Here is a 23660-nt window from a genome sequence, read left to right on the forward strand (position 1 = left end):
ACGTGAGTGTCAACACTGATGTGTGTGTCTGTGTGTGTGTGTGTGTGTGTGTGTGTGTGTGTGTGTGTGTGTGTGTGTGTGTTACCTGCACGCCTCTCTTACACGCTCCCTCTATCTGGTGAAAGTCGTCCTTGGTGCAGCGTGGACAGGCGGTGGCGCTCTCCCACAGGAAGTGGAACGTGCATCCGTCACATGTTCCTGCAGGACACGTGCTACACACACACACGTATTAAAATGTTATTGTGTGTGTATTGTTTTGTACAAAATCGTAAAAAAAAAAAGTTTCACTAGTTAGTTAGAAATTTAAAAAATAACACCATGTTAGTTAGTTAAACTATTAAAATGACTAGTTAGATTGTCAGTTTAACAATTATCATTAGTTGAGAAATGTAGTAGAGACGTGGTGGTGAATTTGAGTTTAACAATTAACATTAGTTAGTTCTCATCACCTAACATTAGTTAGTTTAACTATGGTTAAGAAATGCAGGTTGTATACATTTCATTACTAGTTAGTTTAACTATTAACCTTAATTAAGAAATTGTTAGTCGAGATTCCAAAATTTGACAACGTTTTTGAAAAATAATATTTTGGTCCAAAATTTGACCAAAACGTCATGTCGTCTAAAATGTGACACTTTAAAAAAAATTATAATGTTGGTCCGAAATTTGACCAAAACGTCATACTATGTCGTCCAAAATGTGACAATTTTTTTGGAAAAAAATTTTTGGTACACAATTTGACCAAAACGTCCTACTATACTATGTCGTCCAAAATTTGACAATTATGGCCAAAAAAAAATTTGGTACGAAATTTGACGTCCTACTATACTATTTCATCCAAAATTTGGCAATTTTTTCGGCAAAAAATGTTTTGGTCCGAAATTTGACCAAAACGTCATGTCGTCTAAAATGTGACACTTTAAAAAAAATTATAATTTTGGTCCGAAATTTGACCAAAACGTCATGTCGTCTAAAATGTGACACTTTAAAAAAAATTATAATGTTGGTCCGAAATTTGACCAAAACGTCATACTATGTCGTCCAAAATGTGACAATTTTTTTGGAAAAAAATTTTTGGTACACAATTTGACCAAAACGTCCTACTATACTATGTCGTCCAAAATTTGACAATTATGGCCAAAAAAAAATTTGGTACGAAATTTGACGTCCTACTATACTATTTCATCCAAAATTTGGCAATTTTTTCGGCAAAAAATGTTTTGGTCCGAAATTTGACCAAAACGTCATGTCGTCTAAAATGTGACACTTTAAAAAAAATTATAATTTTGGTCCGAAATTTGACCAAAACGTCATACTATACTATGTCGTCCAAAATGTGACAATTTTTTGGTCCAAAATTTGACCAAACTACTATGTCGTCCAAAATTTTAAAATTTTTTGGGAAAACAATTTTTTGGTCCGAAATTTGACCAAAACGTCATACTATTGTTACTGGTAAACTGACTGTTAGGTAGTTTACCAGTGGAGAATAGTTAAAAAATGAAAACATGAGAAATTTATAGCATTTCCAGCACCTCTCATTAGTTAGCTAGTTTTAAAATAAATAAAAACACACACACACACACACACACACACACACACACACAGTGGTCTCTTACGTGGGCACAGAGACGTCTCCTCGCTCACTTTTCTCTGGGTCACAGCGAACGGTGATGACTGAACTACGACCCTGGTCACATGACGCTGTCGCCTGAGAAGACCTGAAGGTGAAACACTGTTACTGTTGTTCTTGTTGTTGGTGTTGGTGGTGATGGTGTGTGTGTGTGTGTGTGTGTGTGTGTGTGTGTGTGTGTGTGTGTGTGTGACGTCCGCACCTGTAGAAGAAGTTAATGTCAGCGATGTCTCTGGGGTTTTCGGGGAAAAGATCAGGTTTGGCGTTCATGCCGTCCAGAACCGTCTCTGCTGTTGCTCCTGGACAAATGAAGACACGTCCCTCACATTAAAGGGATACGGTCGTATGACGTCTTGCCAGCAGGGGGCAGCAGAGACACAAGATGATTTTTAGACACTTAACAAGAAAATTAACTTAGAAAATGTGACATAAATATATATAAAAATGGATGTAGTCTTTCTGTTTTCACTTTAAGCCAACCAGGAAGTATTAATACACTGAACAGCCACCAGGGGGCGACTCAGCTGGTTGCAGAAAAAACTCACTTTGAATGGAAGTCTATGGGGCAATTTTTTTCCGATGTATTACCTCATTTAAAAGGGAAAAATATAAGAAAACATTGTGATTCACTCGCTATACATTAAAATTTAAGTACAGAAAGAATAAAGTCGTAATATTGTGAAAATAAAGTCGTAATTTATGAGAATCAAGTCTTAATTTACGAGAATAAAGTCGTAATATTGTGAAAATAAAGTCGTACTTTATGAGAATCAAGTCTTAATTTACGAGAATAAAGTCGTAATATTACAAGAATGAATTCATAATATTACGAGAATAAAGTAGTAATATTACAAGAATAAATTCGTAATATTACGAATTATTACGAGAATCAAGTCTTAATTTACGAGAATAAAGTCGTGATTTACAAGAATAAAGTTGTAATTTACGAGAGCCAAGTCTTAATATTACAAGAATAAACTTGTAATTTACGAGAATAAAGGCGTAAATATTACAAGAATAAACTTGTAATTTACGAGAATAAAGGCGTAAATATTACAAGAATAAAGTCGTAACTTATGAGAATAAAGTCGTAATATCAAAAAAGTCCTAATAGTACGAGAATAAAATCTTAATTTACGAGAATAAAATCTTAATATTGCGAGAATAAAGTCGTAGTCTTACGAGAACAAAAACCTAAACTTAACGATGCAGAAACAGACTAGAAACTGTCTTGTGAGGTAAAATTGGCGTTTTTTTTTTACACGTGGACTTTTCTACAGTTTGACATGTCGCACGTACCGACGAACGCGTCGGCGAGGCTGATGGACTGCGACGCGATGGCGCCCCTGAAGCCTCGCGCGTCGGCCGGGATGATGGTGGACTGACAGATGAAGCCGTCCACAGAGCTCACGAACTGAGCCGCGTCGCTCTGCTCGGCGTTGCCGGACGTCTGGTCGGTGATGTTGTCCGTGCAGATCGCCGCTCTCCTCCCCTGTAACAGAATCAGCAGACGTTGCTATGGTTACGCTCTAATATTACGCCCCCGCGGCTGTTTGCCACGCTAATGCGCCGAGATTGGGATTAAATCTGATTTGTTTGACCTTCAAAGACATGGAAATGGAAAATGTCAGCTTGTGTTGCGTTAACGTGACGTGACGGAACCAAACGCACACACTGAAGCACTTCAATGTTGATTTGACATTTACACAATGGAATTTTAACGCTTAAAACTGTAAAATATGAAAATAAAGCAGTTTGGGTTTATTATTAATGAATAATTCTGTTTAATCCTGAGTGAATTTCTGAAAAATAACATGGATACAAACGTTCTTAAGCTGTTTCAGGTGTTAAGTCATTTCTTATTATAATTAATGTAAGGAAGCGTATTAGAGCCACATGGAATAAACCATTTAAAAACAATTTTTTTTGTTAAAAAAAAAAGCGCCATTTATTATATTAAAAAAAAACAATATTTTTTTATTTACAAAAATAATAATATTTTAGGATATTGCAATTTAAAAAAACAAAAAAAACATCCATTGTTTTACAAAAAGCCAGTTTTTGTTTGAATTTTTTTTCAGAATTCTTACTTTTTTCTTGAAATTCGTACTTTTTTTTGTCAAAATTCGGGAAAAATCAAAACCATTTACATTTTTTTTTTTTACACATTTTTCAATATTCGACTTTTATTCTGAAATTTCTTTCCATTGACAATGAACGGAACCCTCGTCTGCCTTTGGTCTGATTTTGATGATGATTTAATCAATCAATTGTTAAATCAATCATTTAACAGTAGTTAAATCAAGAAAAAAGGTAAAGTAAAGTAAAACCCCAAAAATAAAAGACTGAAGGAGATTTTTTAAAAACACGTTTAAATTAATAACATGAAATATGAAGTTTCACCTGGTGTCCACAGAGGCTGATGTTGAACAGGTGAAGATATTTGGTGCCTTTAGACGTGAAGCTCGGGCCGATGGTCAGCGAGGCCACGGCGCTCAGAGCGCTGAGGTCAAAGGTCAGCGTGCGGTTGTTCTCCGTGTGGGAGAAGAGGCAGTCGCTATAGCAACGGGAGTGTTCCTGAAACACAGAGAGAATAACGGTTTGACAATAATAAAGATGACAATTTAAATCATGACTGAGGGGGAAAATGCTGTCGAGGGCCACAAGGGGGCAGAAGTCTGCTATCTTTAAAACTTCACAACAAAATAATGCATACATTTTAATGTGTATGTAACATTTTATTTTGGTAATAAATGTATATTATAATAATTTGGTCAGGTATGTTTGTTTTTAAAAACTAATAACGTGATGTTGACAATGGATGTTGTTGTTTTTTTTTTAATTGCAATATCTAAAATATTATTATTTTTATAAATTTAAAAATATAGATTTTTTTTTAAATATAATTTTTCTATTTTTCTATTTTAATAAAAAGCAAAAAAAATTAATTATTGAATTATTTTTGTCTTTTTTCACATCCCATACAAACATATCGCACACATACAAATCTAAATTATTATTATTATTTAAATTTAAAATGTATTGATTTTTGATTAAAAAAATATATTTTAAAATGTATCTATTTTTTCATTATTTGTTCATTTAAGTAATTAGTTTAGTTAATTTCGTTAATTTTTTATTTTAATAAAAAGAAAAAAAATCAGAATTATTTTGGTAATTTTTCACATCCCATACATTCATATCACATACATAAAAATCTAAATTATTATTATTTAAATTTAAAATGTATTTATTTTTAATTTAAAAAATATATTTTAAAATGTATCTATTTTTTCATTATTTGTTCATTTAATTAATTAGTTTAGTAAATTACGTTAATTTTTTATTTTAATAAAAAGAAAAAAAATCTGAATTATTTTGGTCAAGAAAAATAAAATATTTTTTCACATCATCACACGCATAAAAATCTACATTAAAGTAATACATTTCATGTCGTATTCAGTAAATAACAGCATTAATAAACTCCAAAATGTAACATTTGTAACAATTTAGTAACACGCTCGCGTGTCGTCACCTTGGTGCTGACGCTCGCCGGTCCACAGGCGACGCACGCGTCCTCTCCGTACGTGTGTCGTCCCGTCAGGTACGTGTCACGCGGACACTCCTGACACCGGTTGGTGTTTCTGTCGATGTAGAATCCCGGCGGACACGGGACGCAGGACGTGCTGGGACGCCGCGAGTTCTCGGGCACCAGGGCGCAGGCGCGGCACGCCGACGCCACGCCGTCCACGACGTTGGTCACTGTGACCGAGTAGATCTTCACCACGTCGCTGACGTAACGGCGCAGCTGCACAAAAACACACGTTAAATAATGAAGTTTGAACGCAGCACATTTACATAAAATGACAAACAGGAGGAACAAAACATGTCATTTTTATAATTATTATTAGATGTAAATATAACTATAACTAGTATTAATATTAATAGTATTTTCTATGACAGTTTTACCAAAACTAACATTATTTTGATGCCGGTAAATGAATCAAAACGTAATTTTATGCACGTTATTTAAAAAAAAGTCATAAATGTGAACTAAAAGTGAGAGAAAGTTGGGAAAATTCGGCAAATTAGTTTGAGGGACCGCAAAGATCGGTCCCGTGAACCACCTGAGGGGTCCCGACCCAGACTTTGACAACCACTGTGGTCTAATTTGTGACATAATTTTTTATAATTAGAAGACTTTTTACCAAAAAATTGACCTTAAAATTAAGGATAAACCTAAATAATGAATCTTAAGTCACATAAATAAGTGTAATTACTGTATATGAGGTATTTTAATGGTATAAAAGGGTGGAAACTAAGGCTGAATAAAATAAACGAAGAATTTGTGAACAAAAAACAAAAAATATTACCAATTTTAAGCCTTAAATGTGCAAATAACACAGGCACTTTTTCATTAAACCACTTTTTAAAAAGATACAATTAAAAATGTTACCGTTTCATTAAGGTTTACGCAAAAAAAAAAAAGCCAAATATTTGAATAATATCTTACTCCAAACCTCATGGTGGCGCTATAGGAAAAATCACATCATCATCATCATCATCATCACCAGGCTAACTTAATCTTCTCTTTTAGTCATCGTGAACGTCAGCAGCAGATTTCACGCCAAAGCGTTCAGTAGATTTTCAGATATTTGACTCTGAAGGAGAGAAGAACTCCGAGGCTAATAAAGTCGTAAATATCTACGTTAAAGCTCACGCACTTCCTGTTTTTAAATCCAGTTTAAAAACCCTTATCTGTGAGTTGTTTCTTGTGTGCTTGAGCGTATTTTTTAGCCTCTCATTATTCTCTTTATGCTGCACTTTGGTCACAAACTGCGTTTTTAAACGGGTTTAAAAACAACAAAAATCGGTAAAAACTCACGTCCGTCGCTCGGTTCGTCCTCTGAAACGCCCACGTGTACGCGACCGAGGCGTTCCTCGTCATGCCGTGAGAGTACGTCTGCTTCCGTTTGCCGCCCTGCCACGACTCCACCACCGTCGTGCTCTTCCTGTTCACGTCCTGCAGGGGGCGCCGTCACAACAACAACAACAACAACAACAACAAACACTGAGAATCACACAGGTTTCCTTGCGTGAGATTACGGATTGAGATCAGCGCGGGAAAACACACCATCATGAAGTAGAGCTCGCAGTCGGCCGAGCAGATGGTCTCGAACACGAAGGTGATGCGACCGAACTCGCCGCCCGTCATTCCAGCGAGGGAGGCGGGGACTCTGACATCACACACACACACACACACACACACACACACACATTAGTGCTGGGCATGAATGAATGAATGAATGAATGAATGAATGAATGAATGAATGAATGAGGAGACTCACTTAAAGCCGGGGACGTGAAGACTGAGGATGAGATAGTCGTTGTCTGAAGTTCCTGATCCGCTGCGAACGTGATCACCTGCTACTTCCCAACCTGATCATGACATTTAAATCACATGACATCACTTTAAATCACTTTAAATCACATGAAATCACATGACATCACATGACATCACTTTAAATCACTTTAAATCACATGAAATCACATGACATCACTTTAAATCACATGAAATCACATGACATCACTTTAAATCACATGACACCACTTTAAATCACATGACATCACTTTAAATCACATGAAATCACAATTAAATCACATGAAATAAAACCAAATATCCAACTTCTTAATTTTCAACTAACCAACCAACTAACTAACTAACTAACTAGGCATGGATCGGATAGTTAGTAAGTTAATAAGTAAATTAATTAGTAAGTAAGTTAGTAAATAAGTAAGTTAGTAAGTGAGTGAGTAAGTTAGTAAGTTGGTTAGTAAGTTAGTACATCAGTTAGTAAGTCGATTAGTAAGTTAGTAAGTAAGTTGGTTGGTAAGTTAGTAAGTAAGTATGTAAGTTAGTTAGTATGTAAGTTAGTTAGTAAGTAAGTTAGTGAATAAGTAAGTAAGTTAGTAAGTATGTAAGTTAGTAAGTATGTAAGTTAGTAAGTATGTAAGTTAGTAAATAAGTAAGTTAGTTAGTAAGTATGTAAGTTAGTTAGTAAGTATGTAAGTTAGTAAATAAGTAAGTTAGTAAATAAGTAAGTTAGTTAGTAAGTATGTAAGTGAGTAAATAAGTTAGTAAATAAGTAAGTTAGTTTGTAAGTATGTAAGTTAGTTAGTAAGTATGTAAGTTAGTAAATAAGTAAGTTAGTAAATAAGTAAGTTAGTTAGTAAGTATGTAAGTTAGTAAATAAGTAAGTTAGTTAGTAAGTATGTAAGTTAGTTAGTAAGTATGTAAGTTAGTAAATAAGTAAGTTAGTAAATAAGTAAGTTAGTAAGTATGTAAGTTAGTAAATAAGTAAGTTAGTAAATAAGTAAGTTAGTAAGTATGTAAGTTAGTAAATAAGTAAGTTAGTAAGTATGTAAGTTAGTAAATAAGTAAGTTAGTAAGTTAGTAAATAAGTAAGTTAGTAAGTTAGTAAATAAGTAAGTTAGTAAGTATGTAAGTTAGTAAATAAGTAAGTTAGTAAGTATGTAAGTTAGTAAGTATGTAAGTATGTAAGTATGTAAGTTAGTTAGTAAGATATATATAGATCTATATGTATATAGATCTATATATATATAGATAGATAGATAGATATGGTTTTAGTTAATTCAGTTAGTAGTTGGTCAGTCGTTAGCTTGTTAAGTTACTGAGTTAGTTGACGTTGGCGTTGGTTACCGTTCATCTCGTCACATTTGGAGTTCCCCACGTTGAAACAGGACGTCTTCATGTTGGGAGGAAGAACGTTCCACCATTTATACTCGTAACCTAAGACGGGTTCTGTCCCTGCAGGACACTGGACACACACTGAGACACACACACACACACACACACACAGTGTCACATCAGTGGAATCACACGTGGACCACGATGATCCAGATCAAATCCGCTCCGGTGTTTACCGTAGGTGCCGTCAGAGTGCGTCCCCAGTGGACAGGGCAGACAGGTGGAGTCGTTGCTGTTGTAGTAACCGGGGTTACAGGGAGGACAGTCCTCTCTCTGACCCGTCACAGGAAGTGCCACCGCTCCCGTCACGTTCTCCACGCAGATCTTTGGCTCCACCCACCGGAACAACACCTGCGTCTTCCCCTCGCTGTCGCACGCCGTGTGAATCTGGAAATAATCCGTCTCCGAGCACGGCGGCTTCACCTTGCACTCTGCCCAACCTTCACCTGAGAAGTGGAATTAAATCACTTTATTTACATTTTTGTTTACACTGTAAAACTGAAAATGTGACTTAAAAACGAGTGCGATCGTCGTACGTGAATAGTAGTGTTGCGGACACGGCGTACAGGACGACGCCCCTTTGACGGAGTAAGTGTTGCTAGGACACGGCTGACAGGAGAAGGAGCTGGGGGCGGAGCTAAACCAGCCGGGTCGACACGGAAAACACTCGGACGTGTAGGCGACGCCTGGACACACGTGACGAGCAGTTACATTAAGAAATATACGAGGATATAAGAACATCGTTATAGGTTGTTGTTGTTGTTTTTACCTTCGATCTGGACGTTTTTCAGCAGCACAGGTTTCACCATCTTCCCTCCCACCAGGATCCCAGTGGTTCTCCAGTAGAGGATGTTTGTCCCCGACTTCAGACTCACCTGAAACACACACACAGTGAGACACACAAAAACAACACAAACAACACAAACAAAGGAGAGCCACGTCCTCACCGTGTGTGTGTCCCACTCTCCGTTGCTGGTGATTTTAATCCACTTCTGGTCGTCGGTCTGAGCCATTTCCTGACACTGTTCGTTCTGGACCTGAACGTTAACGTCAACAAACAAACAACAGTGACAACTCTGAACTGTAGGGGGCAGCATTACACCCCTTAACGCCCATTTATACTCGCGCTGTGCGCTCAAAACGGATCTAAACGGTCTATAAGGCTAGGGTAAATGTATGCCGTGTTTACATCATGGAACGGTCCGGTTTGGAACACTTAAGTTCTGGTTTCAGGCTTGTGTTTCCACTGAGAACAGACCCTGTACTGGCTAGGCAGTGACGCAACACAACACAACAGCTAACAACACAACGGCGTACAAAACAATGACCAACAACACAACGGCTAACAAAACAACAGCTAATAACACAACGGACAACAACACAATGGCTAATAACAAAATTGCTAATAACACAACAGCCAACAACAGAAAGGCTAATAACACAACGTCCAACAACACAATAGTCAACAACACACCAGTCAGTAACACAACGGCTAACAAAACAGCGGCTAATATCACAGCGGCCAAAACAACACAACAGCTAACAACAAAAGGGCTAACAATACAACCACCAACAACACAACCGACAACAACACAACTGACTACGACATTGAACGCAACACAACACCCAACAACACAATGGACAATAACACAACAGCCAACAACAGAAAGACTAATAACACAACGTCCAACAACACAATAGTCAACAACACACCAGTCAGTAACACAACGGCTAACAAAACAGCGGCTAATATCACAGCGGCCAAAGCAACACAAGAACTAACAACAAAAGGGCTAACAATACAACCACCAACAACACAACGGACAACAACACCACTGACTACGACATTGAACGCAACACAACAGTCAACGACATTGAACGGAACACAACCGCCAACAACACAACGGACAACAACACAACTGACCACGACATTGAACGCAACACAACAGCCAACAACGCAACGGCTAACAACACGTTTGTCTCGACAAAGCTTGACGTCTTCGAATGAGAACAGATTACAGACGTTGAGGAAACACCGGTCGCAAGGGAGTGACGCAATTCTGTCACCCAATTAGCCGAGTGTCCCCCAAGAGAAGGCTACTGAAAATGGAATGGTTGAGGTCGGTTAATTTGGTACAACTCCTAAAGGAAATGCCCCCAAAGAAAAAATGCACCATATCAAACTGAACCGTTCAACTTGGTAGAAACACGGCATGAGAGTGTCTAATTAAAAATAACCAGCCCCAACTGTTCCATTTTTTTGGTTACCCATCCTTTGGGATACCACAGTGAAATGGTACGGTCTACCGCGGCGGAAGCTAGATTAGCAGACTGTATATATGTATAAGTGTGTACTTACGTAGAACTCAAAGAAGATGTTGTTGTCAGGATACTGGTAGGTGAAGGAGACCGAGCCCTGTTTCTCCAGGTGAACGGCGTAGACCAGGGACACCGTGCACTCGTCGCGGTTCGACTCCAGGTAAACGCCCTGAGGCGTCCACGACGAGCTGCGGCGACACCAGAGCAAACGTTAACGCCGATCGTCCATTCGTCCATTCATTCGTTCATTTATTCACACTCATGTCTGTGTCACCTGTTACACGTCTGAACCTCCTCGCCGTTCGGTCCAGCGTCGAAGAAGCTGGCCAGGCTGGTGAACCCGGCCGGGACGGCGTCCCACTGGTCGAAGCGGAGGCCGCTGCCCAGAGAGTAGGAGCCGGCGGCGCAGGACGTGCACTGTTGAGAGGACATTTCTAAAAACTTCCCCGCTGGACACGAAAAAGCTGTGAGAGGAACAAGAGAAGAGGTTTAAAGGTCGACCGATATGTGCAACCTTAAAGCTTACTTCTTAGTCAATGTTAGTTTACATTAGCTTAGAGTAGTTTAGCTTACTATACCTTACCTTAGCTAACCATACCCCTATACATTAGGCGAAGTCAGCTATGGTACGACAAAGCAAGCTACGTTATTATCAGGCAAGGTAAGCTAAGCTAACATAAAACATAAGGCAAAGTCAGCTAAGGTACAACAAGATAAGGTAAGCTAAATTAGGGTCAAATAAGATAAGATACAAAATAGGGTAAGGTAAGCAAAGCTAAGTAAACATGCTAAACTAAGCTAAGCTATTATCAGGCAAGGTAAACTAAGCTAACATAAGGCAACGTCAGCTAAACTATTTTAGCTTTAGCTTACATTAGCTTAGCTTACCTTGCTATTTTAAACTATTTTAGCTTTTAGCTTTAGCTTACATTAGCTTAGCTAACCTTGCTTTACCTGAGCTGACCTTGCCTTGCTGTAGCTCGGCTTACCATACCCTACCTTAGCTTAGTTTACATTTGGTTAGCTTGGGACCGTATCTATGTTCCCCGGGTCCTATGTTCCCCGCTTTGTATGTGACCGGGGAACATAGGACCCTTTCTCTAACCCTAATCCTAACCCTACCCTTTTTCAAAAAAAGGGTCCTATGTTCCCCTGTCACATACAAAGTGGACCTTTTTTGGGAAAAACGGGGAACATAGGTACGACCCCGGTTAGCTTACCTTACCCTATCTTATATCTTACCTTGTGTTGTGTTAGCTTAGCTCACATAATCTTAGATGAGTTGACGTTAGCTCAGCTTACCTTTTTTTTTTTTTTCAGATAATATCTTAAGACTTTTCATTTTAATTTAATTTAATTTAATTTAAGCATCAGTCGCCCATTAGCTGCACTTGTGCAGAAAGACATAGAGAGTAGAGGGCAGGAGTTTATGCTGAATCATTCTAATCTCACATACTGAGCAAGCGAATTACGGTCAGTGCAGGTGTGGCACGGAACTTAATCCCTGTCTGATGAATGAAGTGATCACAGTGTGTGCGATCATGAACTCATCTGACATAATAACAACAATAAATCTACTGAAATTATATCCCCTTCATTGTCCTGTATTATGCTAGCAGCACCTGCAGTGGGGTTAACGCATTGCTTACCATGCCATGATGTTAGCTTAGTTTACCCTATTTTAAATCTGTTCAAATCTTATTTTATTGCCTTACCTTAGCTTGTTTAAGGATACCTTATCTTATTTTACCCTGATTTTGCTTACCTTACCTTGTTGTACCTTAGCTGACTTTGCCTTATGTTTTATGTTAGCTTAGCTTACCTTGCCTGATAATAACGTAGCTTGCTTTGTCGTACCATAGCTGACTTCGCCTAATGTTTTGTTAGCTTAGCTTACCTTGCCTGATAATAACTTAGCTTACCTTGTCGTACCTTAGCTGACTTTTCCTAATGTTTTATGTTAGCTTAGCTTACCTTGCCCGATAATAACTTAGCTTACCTTGTCGTACCTTAGCTGACTTTTCCTAATGTTTTATGTTAGCTTAGCTTACCTTGCCTGATAATAACTTAGCTTAACTTGTTGTACCTGAGCTGACTTTACCTTATGTTTTATGTTAGCTTAGCTTACCTTGCCTGATAATAACTTAGCTTACCTTGTCGTACCTTAGCTGACTTTGCCTAATATTTTATGTTACCTTAGCTTACCTTGCCTGATAATAGCTTAGCTTACCTTGTCGTACCTTAGCTGACTTTGCCTTATGTTTTATGTTAGCTTAGCTTACCTTGCCTGATAATAGCTTAGCTTACCAACTTAGCTTCGCTTACCTTACCCTATTTTGAATCTTATCTCAACTTATTTTGCCTTACCTTAGCTTGGCTTAGGATACCTTATATTAGCTTATTTTACTGTACCTTAGCTTACTTTATGCTAACAATTATCTTATCTTAAATTAGCTCACCTTATCATATATTTGGCCAGTATTTTGTTTTTACCTCAGTCCTATAAATAAAAAGCTTTAATAGTATACTATTATACACATAATTAAGTCACTAAAACACCAAAATGCTTTTAAACCTAATAGTGCACCTGAGAGTGTTTAAACACTTTAAAAACGAGGTGACTCACAGCAGTCTGTTCCTCTGGTTGGAGACGGCAAACCTGAGCAGGATCCTGGACTGTGAGGGATGGTGACTCTCCATCGTGACCCTGTGCTGTCGCACTCAGTGTACTGGTAATAATAGTCTGTCTGCAGAGACAACACACACACACACACACAATACAATCAATACAAACCACATTTATTTACACAAGAGCGCTTATTTATGTATGTAATTTAATAAAGAGTTCATATGAACTCTATTGTCTCCATAAAAATGTGAGATGTTTCTGGTCCAACCAGTTCTTACTCCTGAACAAAAGCCTGTCGTATGAAAGAAATTGGAGAAACATTGGATGCAGAGGGCAAAAGTAGTGGCCGACCCTGGTCGCCACGGCAACCGGCCGCTGGCTCGCTAATGGCTCCATTAAGAGCACGAGCAGCCGGCTCGGTCATCTGCACACTGACCACATTTAAATAAATAAATAATAATAATAATAATAATAAAGAAAACAGCTGTTTATTCTCATCATTGTGAGCAAAGTGGACTTCGATTGTGACGTTAATAACTTTAAATTGTGATAAAACGAGTTGAAACGAGAGCAACAGAGGGCAGATTTATGATGAAGATGAGTTTTTCACGTTATAGATGAACTGAATTTGGCATTACGAACACAAATGTACACTTTTAAATGGCTAATTGCTCTTTTAATTGCATAATAAACAGCGCATTCTTTTTCATTTTCTCACATTTTATCCTGAGATTACCCTTTATTAGTCTCGTTTGTCTTGATTTTTGTGTCCCGTTACGGGATTAAAATCCATCCGTTCATCTAGATTAGGCTGCGAGGGTCACAGAGGGAGCTGCAGATAATCTCAGTTGACGTGAATGAGGCGAGTGGCGGGGGTTTTCGCTAAATATTGAACAAAGCTTTTGCGTCGATGCTCATAAAACTCTTCGACTCACTCGTGAAAAAGCGTGTGATTTTGAATATGAAGCGGAGATTATCTTACACACACACACACACAGATAAAACTATCTCAGGTATCAGCAGTTTGTTTGTCGTGCCACTGAATGTCATCCCGTCTCTCTCTCTCTCTCGCTTTTCACACCAGTCTCCATGGCGACCGGCGTGAGTCTCCCAGGAGACGGGCGGTTTTAAACAAATTAGTCCATGTCAATACATGAGCAGCAGATCTGCTCTGTGAGCAGGTGAATATCCGCCGCTACGACACATGCTAATGACTTCATTTCACAGGAAAACCGTGAGGCGAAAATGTGAAAAAAAACGTCCCGTCGCAATCATCACCGCGCTTAGTTCTTTTAAACAAAGCGTTAAGTAGCCGTTTCTGCGTGGTTTTACGCGTTCAAATTCTAGTCGGAATAGTCGGAAGTCTTACTTGACGCGACGACGTCGCTCACATTTCCAACCCCCCGATGTAAACAGAAAAAACACTATTACGGAGCATTCCAGTTGTGGTCGGAAATCGGAAATTTCCAAACTCGCGGAGTCGGTGCGACCTCGCTAACGTGGGGTTCCAAGATGGCTGCCGCTCGCACAAACATTGCTACTCTTACCGTTGACCGCACTTCTGACTGGACTGGTATTGCTAACGATGGCTAGCCTGACGTGGATATGTTTGCAAACATGATTCTATATTTCCGACTTCTCAACTGGAACGCGGTCAACTCGGATGTCGTACACATAGTACCGTTTCATTCGTAGCTGATGACTAATGCTGTGATGACACCGGACGGAACGCGATTTTGTCACCGGACCAAGCGTCCTGCGATAAAATCACGAAATCGGTGCAACCTCGCTAGCCCGGACATGGGATTCCAAGATGGCTGCCGCGCGTACAAACATTGCTACTTTTAGCGTTGACCGCACTTCCGTCGCGTTTTGTTTCACATTCAATCGTAAAGTCGTAAACATAGTACCGTTACATTTTTTCGTGGACTGTGTGTGCAAAAATAACTGACTGGTATTGCTAACGACGGCTAGCCCGACGTGGATATGTTTGCAAACACGATTCTATATTTCCGACTTCTCAACTGGAACGTGGTCAACTCGGATGTCGCACACATGGTACCGTTTCATTCATAGCTAACGACTAATGCTGTGATGACACCGGACGGAACGCGATTTTGTCACCGGGCCAAGCGCCCCGCGATAAAATCACGAAATCGGTGCAGCCTCGCTAGCCCGGACATGGGATTCCAAGATGGCTGCCGCGCGTACAAACATTGCTACTTTTAGCGTTGACCGCACTTCCGTCGCGTTTTGTTTCACATTCAATCGTAAAGTCGTAAACATAGTACCGTTACATTTTTTCGTGGACTGTGTGTGCAAAAATAACTGACTGGTATTGCTAACGACGGCTAGCCCGACGTGGATATGTTTGCAAACACGATTCTATATTTCCGACTTCTCAACTGGAACGTGGTCAACTCGGATGTCGCACACATGGTACCGTTTCATTCATAGCTAACGACTAATGCTGTGATGACACCGGACGGAACGCGATTTTGTCACCGGGCCAAGCGCCCCGCGATAAAATCACGAAATCGGTGCAGCCTCGCTAGCCCGGACATGGGATTCCAAGATGGCTGCCGCTCGCAATGGGTGTAAAATCGGAAACGTAGCACTGTTAAAATGTTTTTCAATTCGTGGACTGTTTCTGCGTGCAAAAACAATCGAATGGTATTGCTAACGACGGCTAGCCTGACGTGAATAGGTTTGCAGACACAGTTTCGTTTTTCCCCCCCGACTTCGCAACTAGAACGCGATCAACTCGGAAGTCGTACACATAGTACCGTTTCATTCGTAGCTAACGACTAATGCTGTGATGACGCCGGACGCGACAAAATCACGTCTATCGCGCAAAATCGCGTCTGTCGCACCCGTTGAGAATTTTCAACGTATGTCCACTTGACGGCGGTTACTCCGCGTCAATCACGTCACAAAACGTACAAAACAGCAGCGTAACAGAAATATACGCTTTCGTTCCGACTTCCAACATCCGAGGTAATTGGAACGCACAATTAAACACACGTAAAAAAATAAACCTGTTATTTACTGTTAGTTGCAATTATATATATTGGTTTTTTTTTAATTCTATTTTCTAAAATGTGTTTAGTGTTTAAATCCCAAGTCACTTTAAACCCTGACATCATCACAGCCTGGTGGCGCTCTCTCTCCTCTCTCTCGCTCTCCTCCACCTATCAGCGGGTAATCCCGTCAGTCGTGGCCGACAGCGGGTGCACTCATAGCGGGGATGAAGGTCCAGCAGACGGCGTCATCTCGTTATGGAGCGTATTTACTGTCGCGTTTAATCGGATCAGACGTGTTCACCGCATCATCACGTGTGTGTGTGTGTGTTTATGTTGAGCCAAAACGAAGCTGACTTCATTAATTTTATTTATTTATTTTTAAATGAATCCATTCGAGTCTAATGTGCTTTTGTTTATTCCTGCATGGACATTTTAATTAATTGTCCTCCCCCCAGTTTTATTACATCATTTCAACAATAAAGATAAAAAAAAAAACGTGATTTAATGCTATAAATGATCACATTTGTGTTTTAATCGTGAGGTTATTATGGGATAGCGATGTATTTATTGTCTCACCTCAGCGCACGGCCGCAGGTCTCCGTCCGCGGACACCGGTGATGTCAGCGCGGTGATGGTGAGCAGCAGGAGGAGGAGGAGGAGACGGAGAAGGCAGCGGGGGGAGCGGGAGGTCCAGGCCGGGAGCCGCATCCTCAGCTCGGGATCAGAAACACGCGCGGGTCCGCGGCTGCTGCGGAGACACGAACATCAAAGACACCGACCGTGTTTAGACTGAGGCGCTCGTGTCATTGACGCGTCTGCTGCTGCTACACCGTCAACGTACACGCAACATCAACAACACACTTCCGGCCACGACTTTCAAAATAAAACAACACTGATTGAAACAGATTGAAAAAAAAAAAAAAACATTTTTTTTTTAAATATTTGTATTCCTCATAATTATCCGAAAATGGTGACTCGGCATTTTGTTGCTTCTGCTACTACTACACCGTCAATTGACGCCGTAAAATTAATAAACATCCGGCCAGGACTTTCAAAATAAAACCACCCTTTTGTTTACAGATTGGGAAAACAAATGACAAAAGTATAATGTTAAGAGTTTTTATTCTTTCTACTAATTTGGGAATGATGACTCAGCAGTTTCCAACTGCTGTGTTCCTGTTTCATGGGGAAAAATAAAGTGGAAAAAAATTAACACAAAATGTAAGTATAAGGACAAAAAAAGACATTACACAAATTAATATAAGATATAAGATCACCAAAGATGGCCACAAATGATATATAGTTCACAATAAAAATGTATTTATGATAACATATTATTACTATTGTTATTAATAATAATTATAACAATAATAATAATCTATTATTCAAAAAACTTAAATGAACTTTTTTTTTTCTAAATCACATAAAACATTGCAAATTAAACTAAAAATATTGTATGTTTACTAATAACATGCTGTTCCGCTGTTGACCGGCAGGTGGCAGGAGCAGCAAAAACACAACCGTTAGAGGAACGAAGAAGAATCAAACCCGGAAATGTAGTAGCGGTGCAGAATCAAAACAGTTACAACATTTGACAGCTCGGCGAATCTTTTTTTTCTTCAAAATGCAATGGAAAACGGAGATGACGCTGTCCGACACGAACCACGTCCTTTACGCAACATCGCCGGAGACCGGAGCGACGTTTCACCGGACTGTCGGGGGCCGTTAACGCGAGGGCAGAAGGCTCGTTTGTCCCGCATCCGCCACCGCCACCGCTCGCCTCCGGTTAGCCTGCTAGCTTCCCCGGCTAACGACGGTTGCTCGTGTCCATATATAGAGCGAACACGGAGCTCCATCACCGGGAGATGTAAACAAACAACCCGGAAAACAATGTTCTTATTGAAATGAGACAAACGATTTAACATATTTAAATACAATCGCATGTTTTGTGACAACTGTCACGTGTTGTTTGCCAGTTAAAATAACTTAATTTATGTATTTTGAAGCAGTTACTTTTTTTGCGTTCGACTAGGGCAGCAACGGTTAGTTTAATTACTTGTTAATGTGTTGTTTGACTAATAATATGTACAAAAAGAGTTGTCTAATTTTGACCACAAACTAATTTCATTTAGTTTCAACGATTTATCTGTTAAAAGGAGGAGAATCACAAGAAAATATTCACATGTGAGAAGCTGCAAAATCAGAACTTGTTCTAAATATTAAACAAAACAACTCAAAGTGATCAAATTTGACGATCAAAAATAGTTGCTAATTGATTTAGTCATCGATTAATGATCTCCAAATTGAGTAGGACAAAGTAGAAGTTAATGTAAACTTCAGACAATACTTGAGGAGAAGAAGACAGAAGAAAAACAGAAAGGATTAATGAAAACACGACAGATGCAAACATAAGCTCCGCGATGTCGTCCGACCAGGTCGTCGCCATCGTCATGAACGACAAAACCTACGAGGTGAACAAGAAGAAGCTCATCGAGAAGAGCGACTACTTCCGCGCGCTCTACAGCTCCGGCATGAGGGAGTCCACGGAGAACTCGGTGCAGCTGCAGGGACTCAGCGCGCCCGGCCTGGAGCTGGTGCTGGAGTTCATCAACACGTCCAAGGTCCAGGTGGTCAACGAGACGCTGGAGGACCTGATCGAGACCGCCTCCTTCCTGCAGGTCACCTCCATCCTCAAGCTGCTGAGCTCCGAGATCCGCCCGGACAACTGCGTGGACCTGTACGGCCTCGCCGAGGTCTACGGCACTCACGACCTCCGCGCCGCGTGCCTCAAGTACATGAGCTGCTACTACCACCCCATGCTGCGGCGGCCCGAGTTCGGCGGCCTCCCCTCCGCCGTCCGCCACCAGGTCAGGGAGATGCGCATGAAAGGCACGGCCACGCTGGTGGCCATCGGGGACTTCACCTGCCTGTCCATGGACGTCCCCGACCAGGACGAGCCCTGGTCCATGCTGCGGTACGGCGAGGTGGAGCAGCGGTGGAAGCCGCTGGCCAACAACCTGCCGCCGGACATGATCAACGTGCGAGGCTACGGCTCGGCCGTCCTCGACAACTACCTGTTCATCGTGGGCGGGTACAGGATGACGAGTCAGGAGATCTCGGCCGTGCACTGCTACAACCCCAGTCGCAACGAGTGGAACCAGGTGGCGCCGCTCAACCAGAAACGGTAAATTAATTAAAAAAAAACAAAAAAAAACACGCTTACCCGAGTCTGACTGCGCGGTCTGATGTCGGTTTGTCTTCAGGTCCAACTTCAAGCTGCTGGCCGTGCAGGGGAAGCTGTTCGCTGTCGGAGGTCAGTCTCTGGGCACCGTGGAGTGTTACTGCCCGGAGCAGGACTGGTGGACCTGCGTGTCCTCCATGCCCGATCCACTGGCTGAGTTCTCCGCCTGCGAATGCCAGGGAATGATCTACGTCATGGGTGGATACACTGCGAGAGGTTTGGTTTCGATTTAAAATCGAGTTTTAACGGTTTTCTAGAACCACAAAGATACTGTGGATACCGAGATACATGATTAACTTAAGCCTGTTGTAGCTTAAAACTGTTTCTGTTCATCGTTAAAGAACATTTTCCAACAGAAAAACTCAAGTTTAAAGGTGAAGTAAGTAGTTTATAGTGCCATCTAGAGGAGAGGCTGAAATTTACAACAACGAACTGCTCCTCTGCTCACCCCCCTCCCTTCCCTGAGCGCTACGGTGTCCTCAGCCGGTCAAATGTCGTCCTCGTCGTCTTTCTCCGTGTCAGCAGATGAGGTTCGTGAGGCGAGGGAGAGGGTGGAGCTACCACGGCCGTAGCAGACGAAGCGGAGAGAGTGGAGGCGGGACTTCCTGCTACAAGTAAAGCGACGCTTGATTTGTTCTCTCGCGTTTGTCCTTACAGGCTCCCGTAGAAACATGGCGTCTCTCTGCTAACAGTGGCTACGCAACCGCGGCCCGCGACCATGTTATTTTACATGACTTTTTGAAACACTACGAAAATGAAACAAAAACTATTATGCAGCGACTAGACAATGCAGGAGCACATAATATGTATAAAAGAGTGGATTTTGGGTTATATAAACCCATAAATACTACACAGTGTCCCTTTAAGTTCCTGCACCAAACTCCATAGAGAAAATCAGCGATTTTAACACCATGAAACGCCGGACTTATTAATCCACTTTAACTCCATTTTTAAGTTAAAATGTGTTAATTTTGTGACTTCAGTTGTTAAAAGTCCTCGTTTCAAACGAATAAATGACACAAACGTCACTAAAAGAGGCAGCAGCAGCAGAGCAGCAGCTCCTGTGTCACTGTGAGCAAAAAACGACGATTTTCTCTATGGGGGTTTGGTGCGGGAGTGTGAGCTGTTTTAAAAAACGTTATATTTCATGCAGAAAAAGGTGTTTGACGGCAAAATGAAGCACAGACCGCCTTCTAAAGATGCTGTGGACGTCACCGGTGGATACACTCATAGAGTTTCTTGTTGTTTTCCTTCTGTCTCACAGACAGGAACACAAACGTCCTCTGCTACTGTCCCACCTCGGACACGTGGTCCGTGTTCCGCTCGTGTTCCGCTCACATCCGCAAGCAGCAGATGCTGTCGGTGGAGGACACCATCTACCTGGTGGGCGGCTACACCCACGAGCTGGAGACGACGCACAGGCGGCAGCAGCAGCAGCAGCAGCAGCGGCAGCGGCGTCCCAGCCAGACGGAGGACGTGCTGACGGTGCAGTCGTACAACGTCGGCACGGGCGAGTGGATCCAGCTGAAGGAGAACACGTCCAAGTCGGGCCTGAACCTGACGTGCACGCTGCACAACGACGGCATCTACATCATGAGCAGGGACGTGAGTCTGCCCACCAGCCTGGAGCACCGCGTCTTCCTCAAGTACAACATCTTCTCCGACGCCTGGGAGGCCTTCCGGCGGTTCCCGGCGCTGGGACAGAACATGCTGCTGTGTTCGCTTTACCTCCCCAACACGCTATGATGGACACGGAAACCACGGGGGGGGGGGGACAGACATTAATGCGGAGGAAGTGACTCAGACCCCCGGGGGTTGCCAGGTTGAACACCTCGTGACCAATGTGCCTCAAAAAAACCCACAAAACACTACGTTGTACAGATCTGCAAATTTCAGCTTCATTTTCAAGTGTGAAAGCGATAAAGTGCAACGGTTTGTGCCTTTTTTCGCGTGTTAAAAAGCGCCTAAATCGCAGCGTTAATCACCCGTTTCTCTGAAAATAAGTTCTGAAGGCGTTTACTGAATCCATAAAGTGATAATTCAGGTTCTAGAGCTGTGGAAATATCAGATACCTTAACAAAAGTAAGGAAAACCAGATGTTTTGCCACATAATAGAAGGTTAACTTAATAAAATATATGCCAATTTAAGTCTATTGTATCTTAAAACTGTTTTTTTTGGGTCATTTATCTCAACCTTTTCTGTTTTCTGATAGGAAACTTAAAGTTTGTGTCACTTTATTAAGCCGCTCATTCCCTGCACCAAACTCCATAGAGAAAAAAAGCGATTTTAACAACATGGAACACGGGAGTTGTTGATCCACTTTAACTCCATTAATGAGTTAAAATGTGCAAATTTTGTGACTTCAGTGTTAAAAAAATCCTTTGTTCTAACGAATAAATGACACAAACTTCACTGGGAGTGTGAGCATGTTTAAAAGCTCTAGAATTTGTGCAGAAAAAGCCATTTAACAGCAAAATAAAGCACGGACCATCTTCTAAAGATGCTGTGGACTCGATACTAAGTGTAGCTGCCTCTCTTATGCTGGTTCTTCAGGCACAGGGGGCGCTCACAACCCCTTCAAACTCTCCTTTTCAAAGACTATTTTTTACCGTCTGGGTGAAAGATATCCGGCACAAAGGACGCTGACAATGATTGAACCCAGTTTAAATGACTCACTCTCTGTTCAGGTTGAGTCATGTGAAGAATAAGAGGTTTTTTAATGAACCTTTCAAGCACCTGGTGATGCATTTTTCAGAGAAACAAGAATAACGAACGCACGACGAGCACAGACGGGGATTATTCTGCATTAGAGCATGTTTTAACATCTACGGGCCGAACAATTCCTCAACGTTTACACTCGATGTACATTTTTAAATCCGTAATTCACGACATTTCCCCCCCCGCCCCCCCCCCCCCGTCTCTGAAGTGCAGATAATCTAGATTAAATAAACGGCTTTGGTTTTACACTGCCACACTTTTAACGGGAACATGACATTTTACTTTCTTTTTTGTTTTTCCTGCTGTAAAACACACTTTAATTTCCCAGAGATATTCACTCCTAAGCAAAGCTTTAAAGGGCAATTCCACGAAAGTGACGACGCACACGTGCCTTCTGCGAAAAAACCTCAGTTATCTAAAAAAAAAAAAAGACGGGAAAAAAAAGCACAAAATGCAAAAAGACTTGTTACATTTCCAGCAAACGACCAAAACTTTAGCCTTTTTTTTTGTTTTTGCTAAAGCAGATTTTGTTTTCCGTCTCAATTTCCCGTCTCAATTTCCCCACGACTCGTGAGTGTGTTTTGGTTCGAAAAATATTTTCTTTTTAAAAAAGCACCGACATTTATTTCTTTAAACTCTAAAGTCGGGAGTCGGAAGTGTTTGTTTTATGGGATTATTTCAGCTTCTCTGTGCTTTCATCTGTTGGACGATAATAAAGATGATGATCATCAGGGAGTGGATGTTGATTCTCTTTGTTTTTTATTTGTGGTTCATTGTAGGGATGAGACGATACCGATTTTTTGCGTCACAAACTCCAGTATCTACCGATATCAGTAATTTTAGACAGATATCAATCATTTTAGACCGATATCAGTAATTTTAGACCAATATCAATCATTTTAGACCGATATCAGTAATTTTAGACCGATATCAATCATTTTAGACCGATATCAGTAATTTTAGACCGATATCAATCATTTTAGACGATTTCAGTAATTTTAGACCGATATCAATCATTTTAGACCGATATCAGTCATTTTAGACCGATATCAGTCATTTTAGTCCACTTATGAAGGTGTGAAGCTGTTAGCGTGTCATTGTACATTTTTATCTGTCCGATATCCGATCCAGTGATTTTGACCAATATCGGACCGATACCATGTCAAGGACCAGTCGTCCTCACGGAGACCAAAACCCTAACGACCAGGTCTCCCTCGTAAAAATGTGACGTACCTGGTTAAATTAAGGTTTAATTAAGTAAAAGAACAACTTATTATTTCTAAAGGAACTGGTTAAGTTTTAGGACTAAGATTTGAAAAAGGCAACA

The 23660-nt window shown here is 40.8% G+C and overlaps 2 protein-coding genes across 2 annotated transcripts in view; one reads left to right on the forward strand and one right to left on the reverse strand.

Annotated features, from left to right (window-relative positions):
* LOC310941540 (endosome/lysosome-associated apoptosis and autophagy regulator family member 2-like) overlaps nt 1-17081 on the reverse strand; it is a gene marked incomplete at its 5' end in the record, with an annotated part of 38400 nt that extends 21319 nt beyond the window's left edge. The window contains 18 exons of the mRNA XM_083906727.1: nt 86-212; nt 1620-1721; nt 1836-1932; nt 2933-3125; nt 4037-4210; nt 5169-5441; nt 6519-6656; nt 6768-6870; nt 6982-7072; nt 8355-8483; nt 8579-8848; nt 8939-9088; nt 9172-9277; nt 9350-9439; nt 10762-10909; nt 10996-11185; nt 13348-13468; nt 16950-17081. Coding sequence (XP_083762853.1) covers nt 86-212; nt 1620-1721; nt 1836-1932; nt 2933-3125; nt 4037-4210; nt 5169-5441; nt 6519-6656; nt 6768-6870; nt 6982-7072; nt 8355-8483; nt 8579-8848; nt 8939-9088; nt 9172-9277; nt 9350-9439; nt 10762-10909; nt 10996-11185; nt 13348-13468; nt 16950-17081 — 2634 coding nt within the window. The remainder of the gene's footprint in view (nt 1-85; nt 213-1619; nt 1722-1835; nt 1933-2932; nt 3126-4036; nt 4211-5168; nt 5442-6518; nt 6657-6767; nt 6871-6981; nt 7073-8354; nt 8484-8578; nt 8849-8938; nt 9089-9171; nt 9278-9349; nt 9440-10761; nt 10910-10995; nt 11186-13347; nt 13469-16949) is intronic.
* Nucleotides 17082-18793: 1712 nt separating this feature from the next.
* klhl42 (kelch-like family, member 42) lies at nt 18794-21360 on the forward strand (the record flags this gene model as incomplete). Its single annotated transcript, XM_083907304.1, has 3 exons — nt 18794-19557; nt 19637-19830; nt 20879-21360. 3 exons carry the CDS (start codon nt 18794-18796, stop codon nt 21358-21360), a joined length of 1440 nt encoding a protein of 479 aa, XP_083763430.1.
* Between the last annotated feature and the right edge of the window lie 2300 nt (nt 21361-23660).

The sequence above is a fragment of the Microchirus variegatus genome (genome assembly GCF_963457635.1).
Source record: "Microchirus variegatus genome assembly, chromosome: 20".
Taxonomy (NCBI): Eukaryota; Metazoa; Chordata; class Actinopteri; order Pleuronectiformes; family Soleidae; genus Microchirus; species Microchirus variegatus.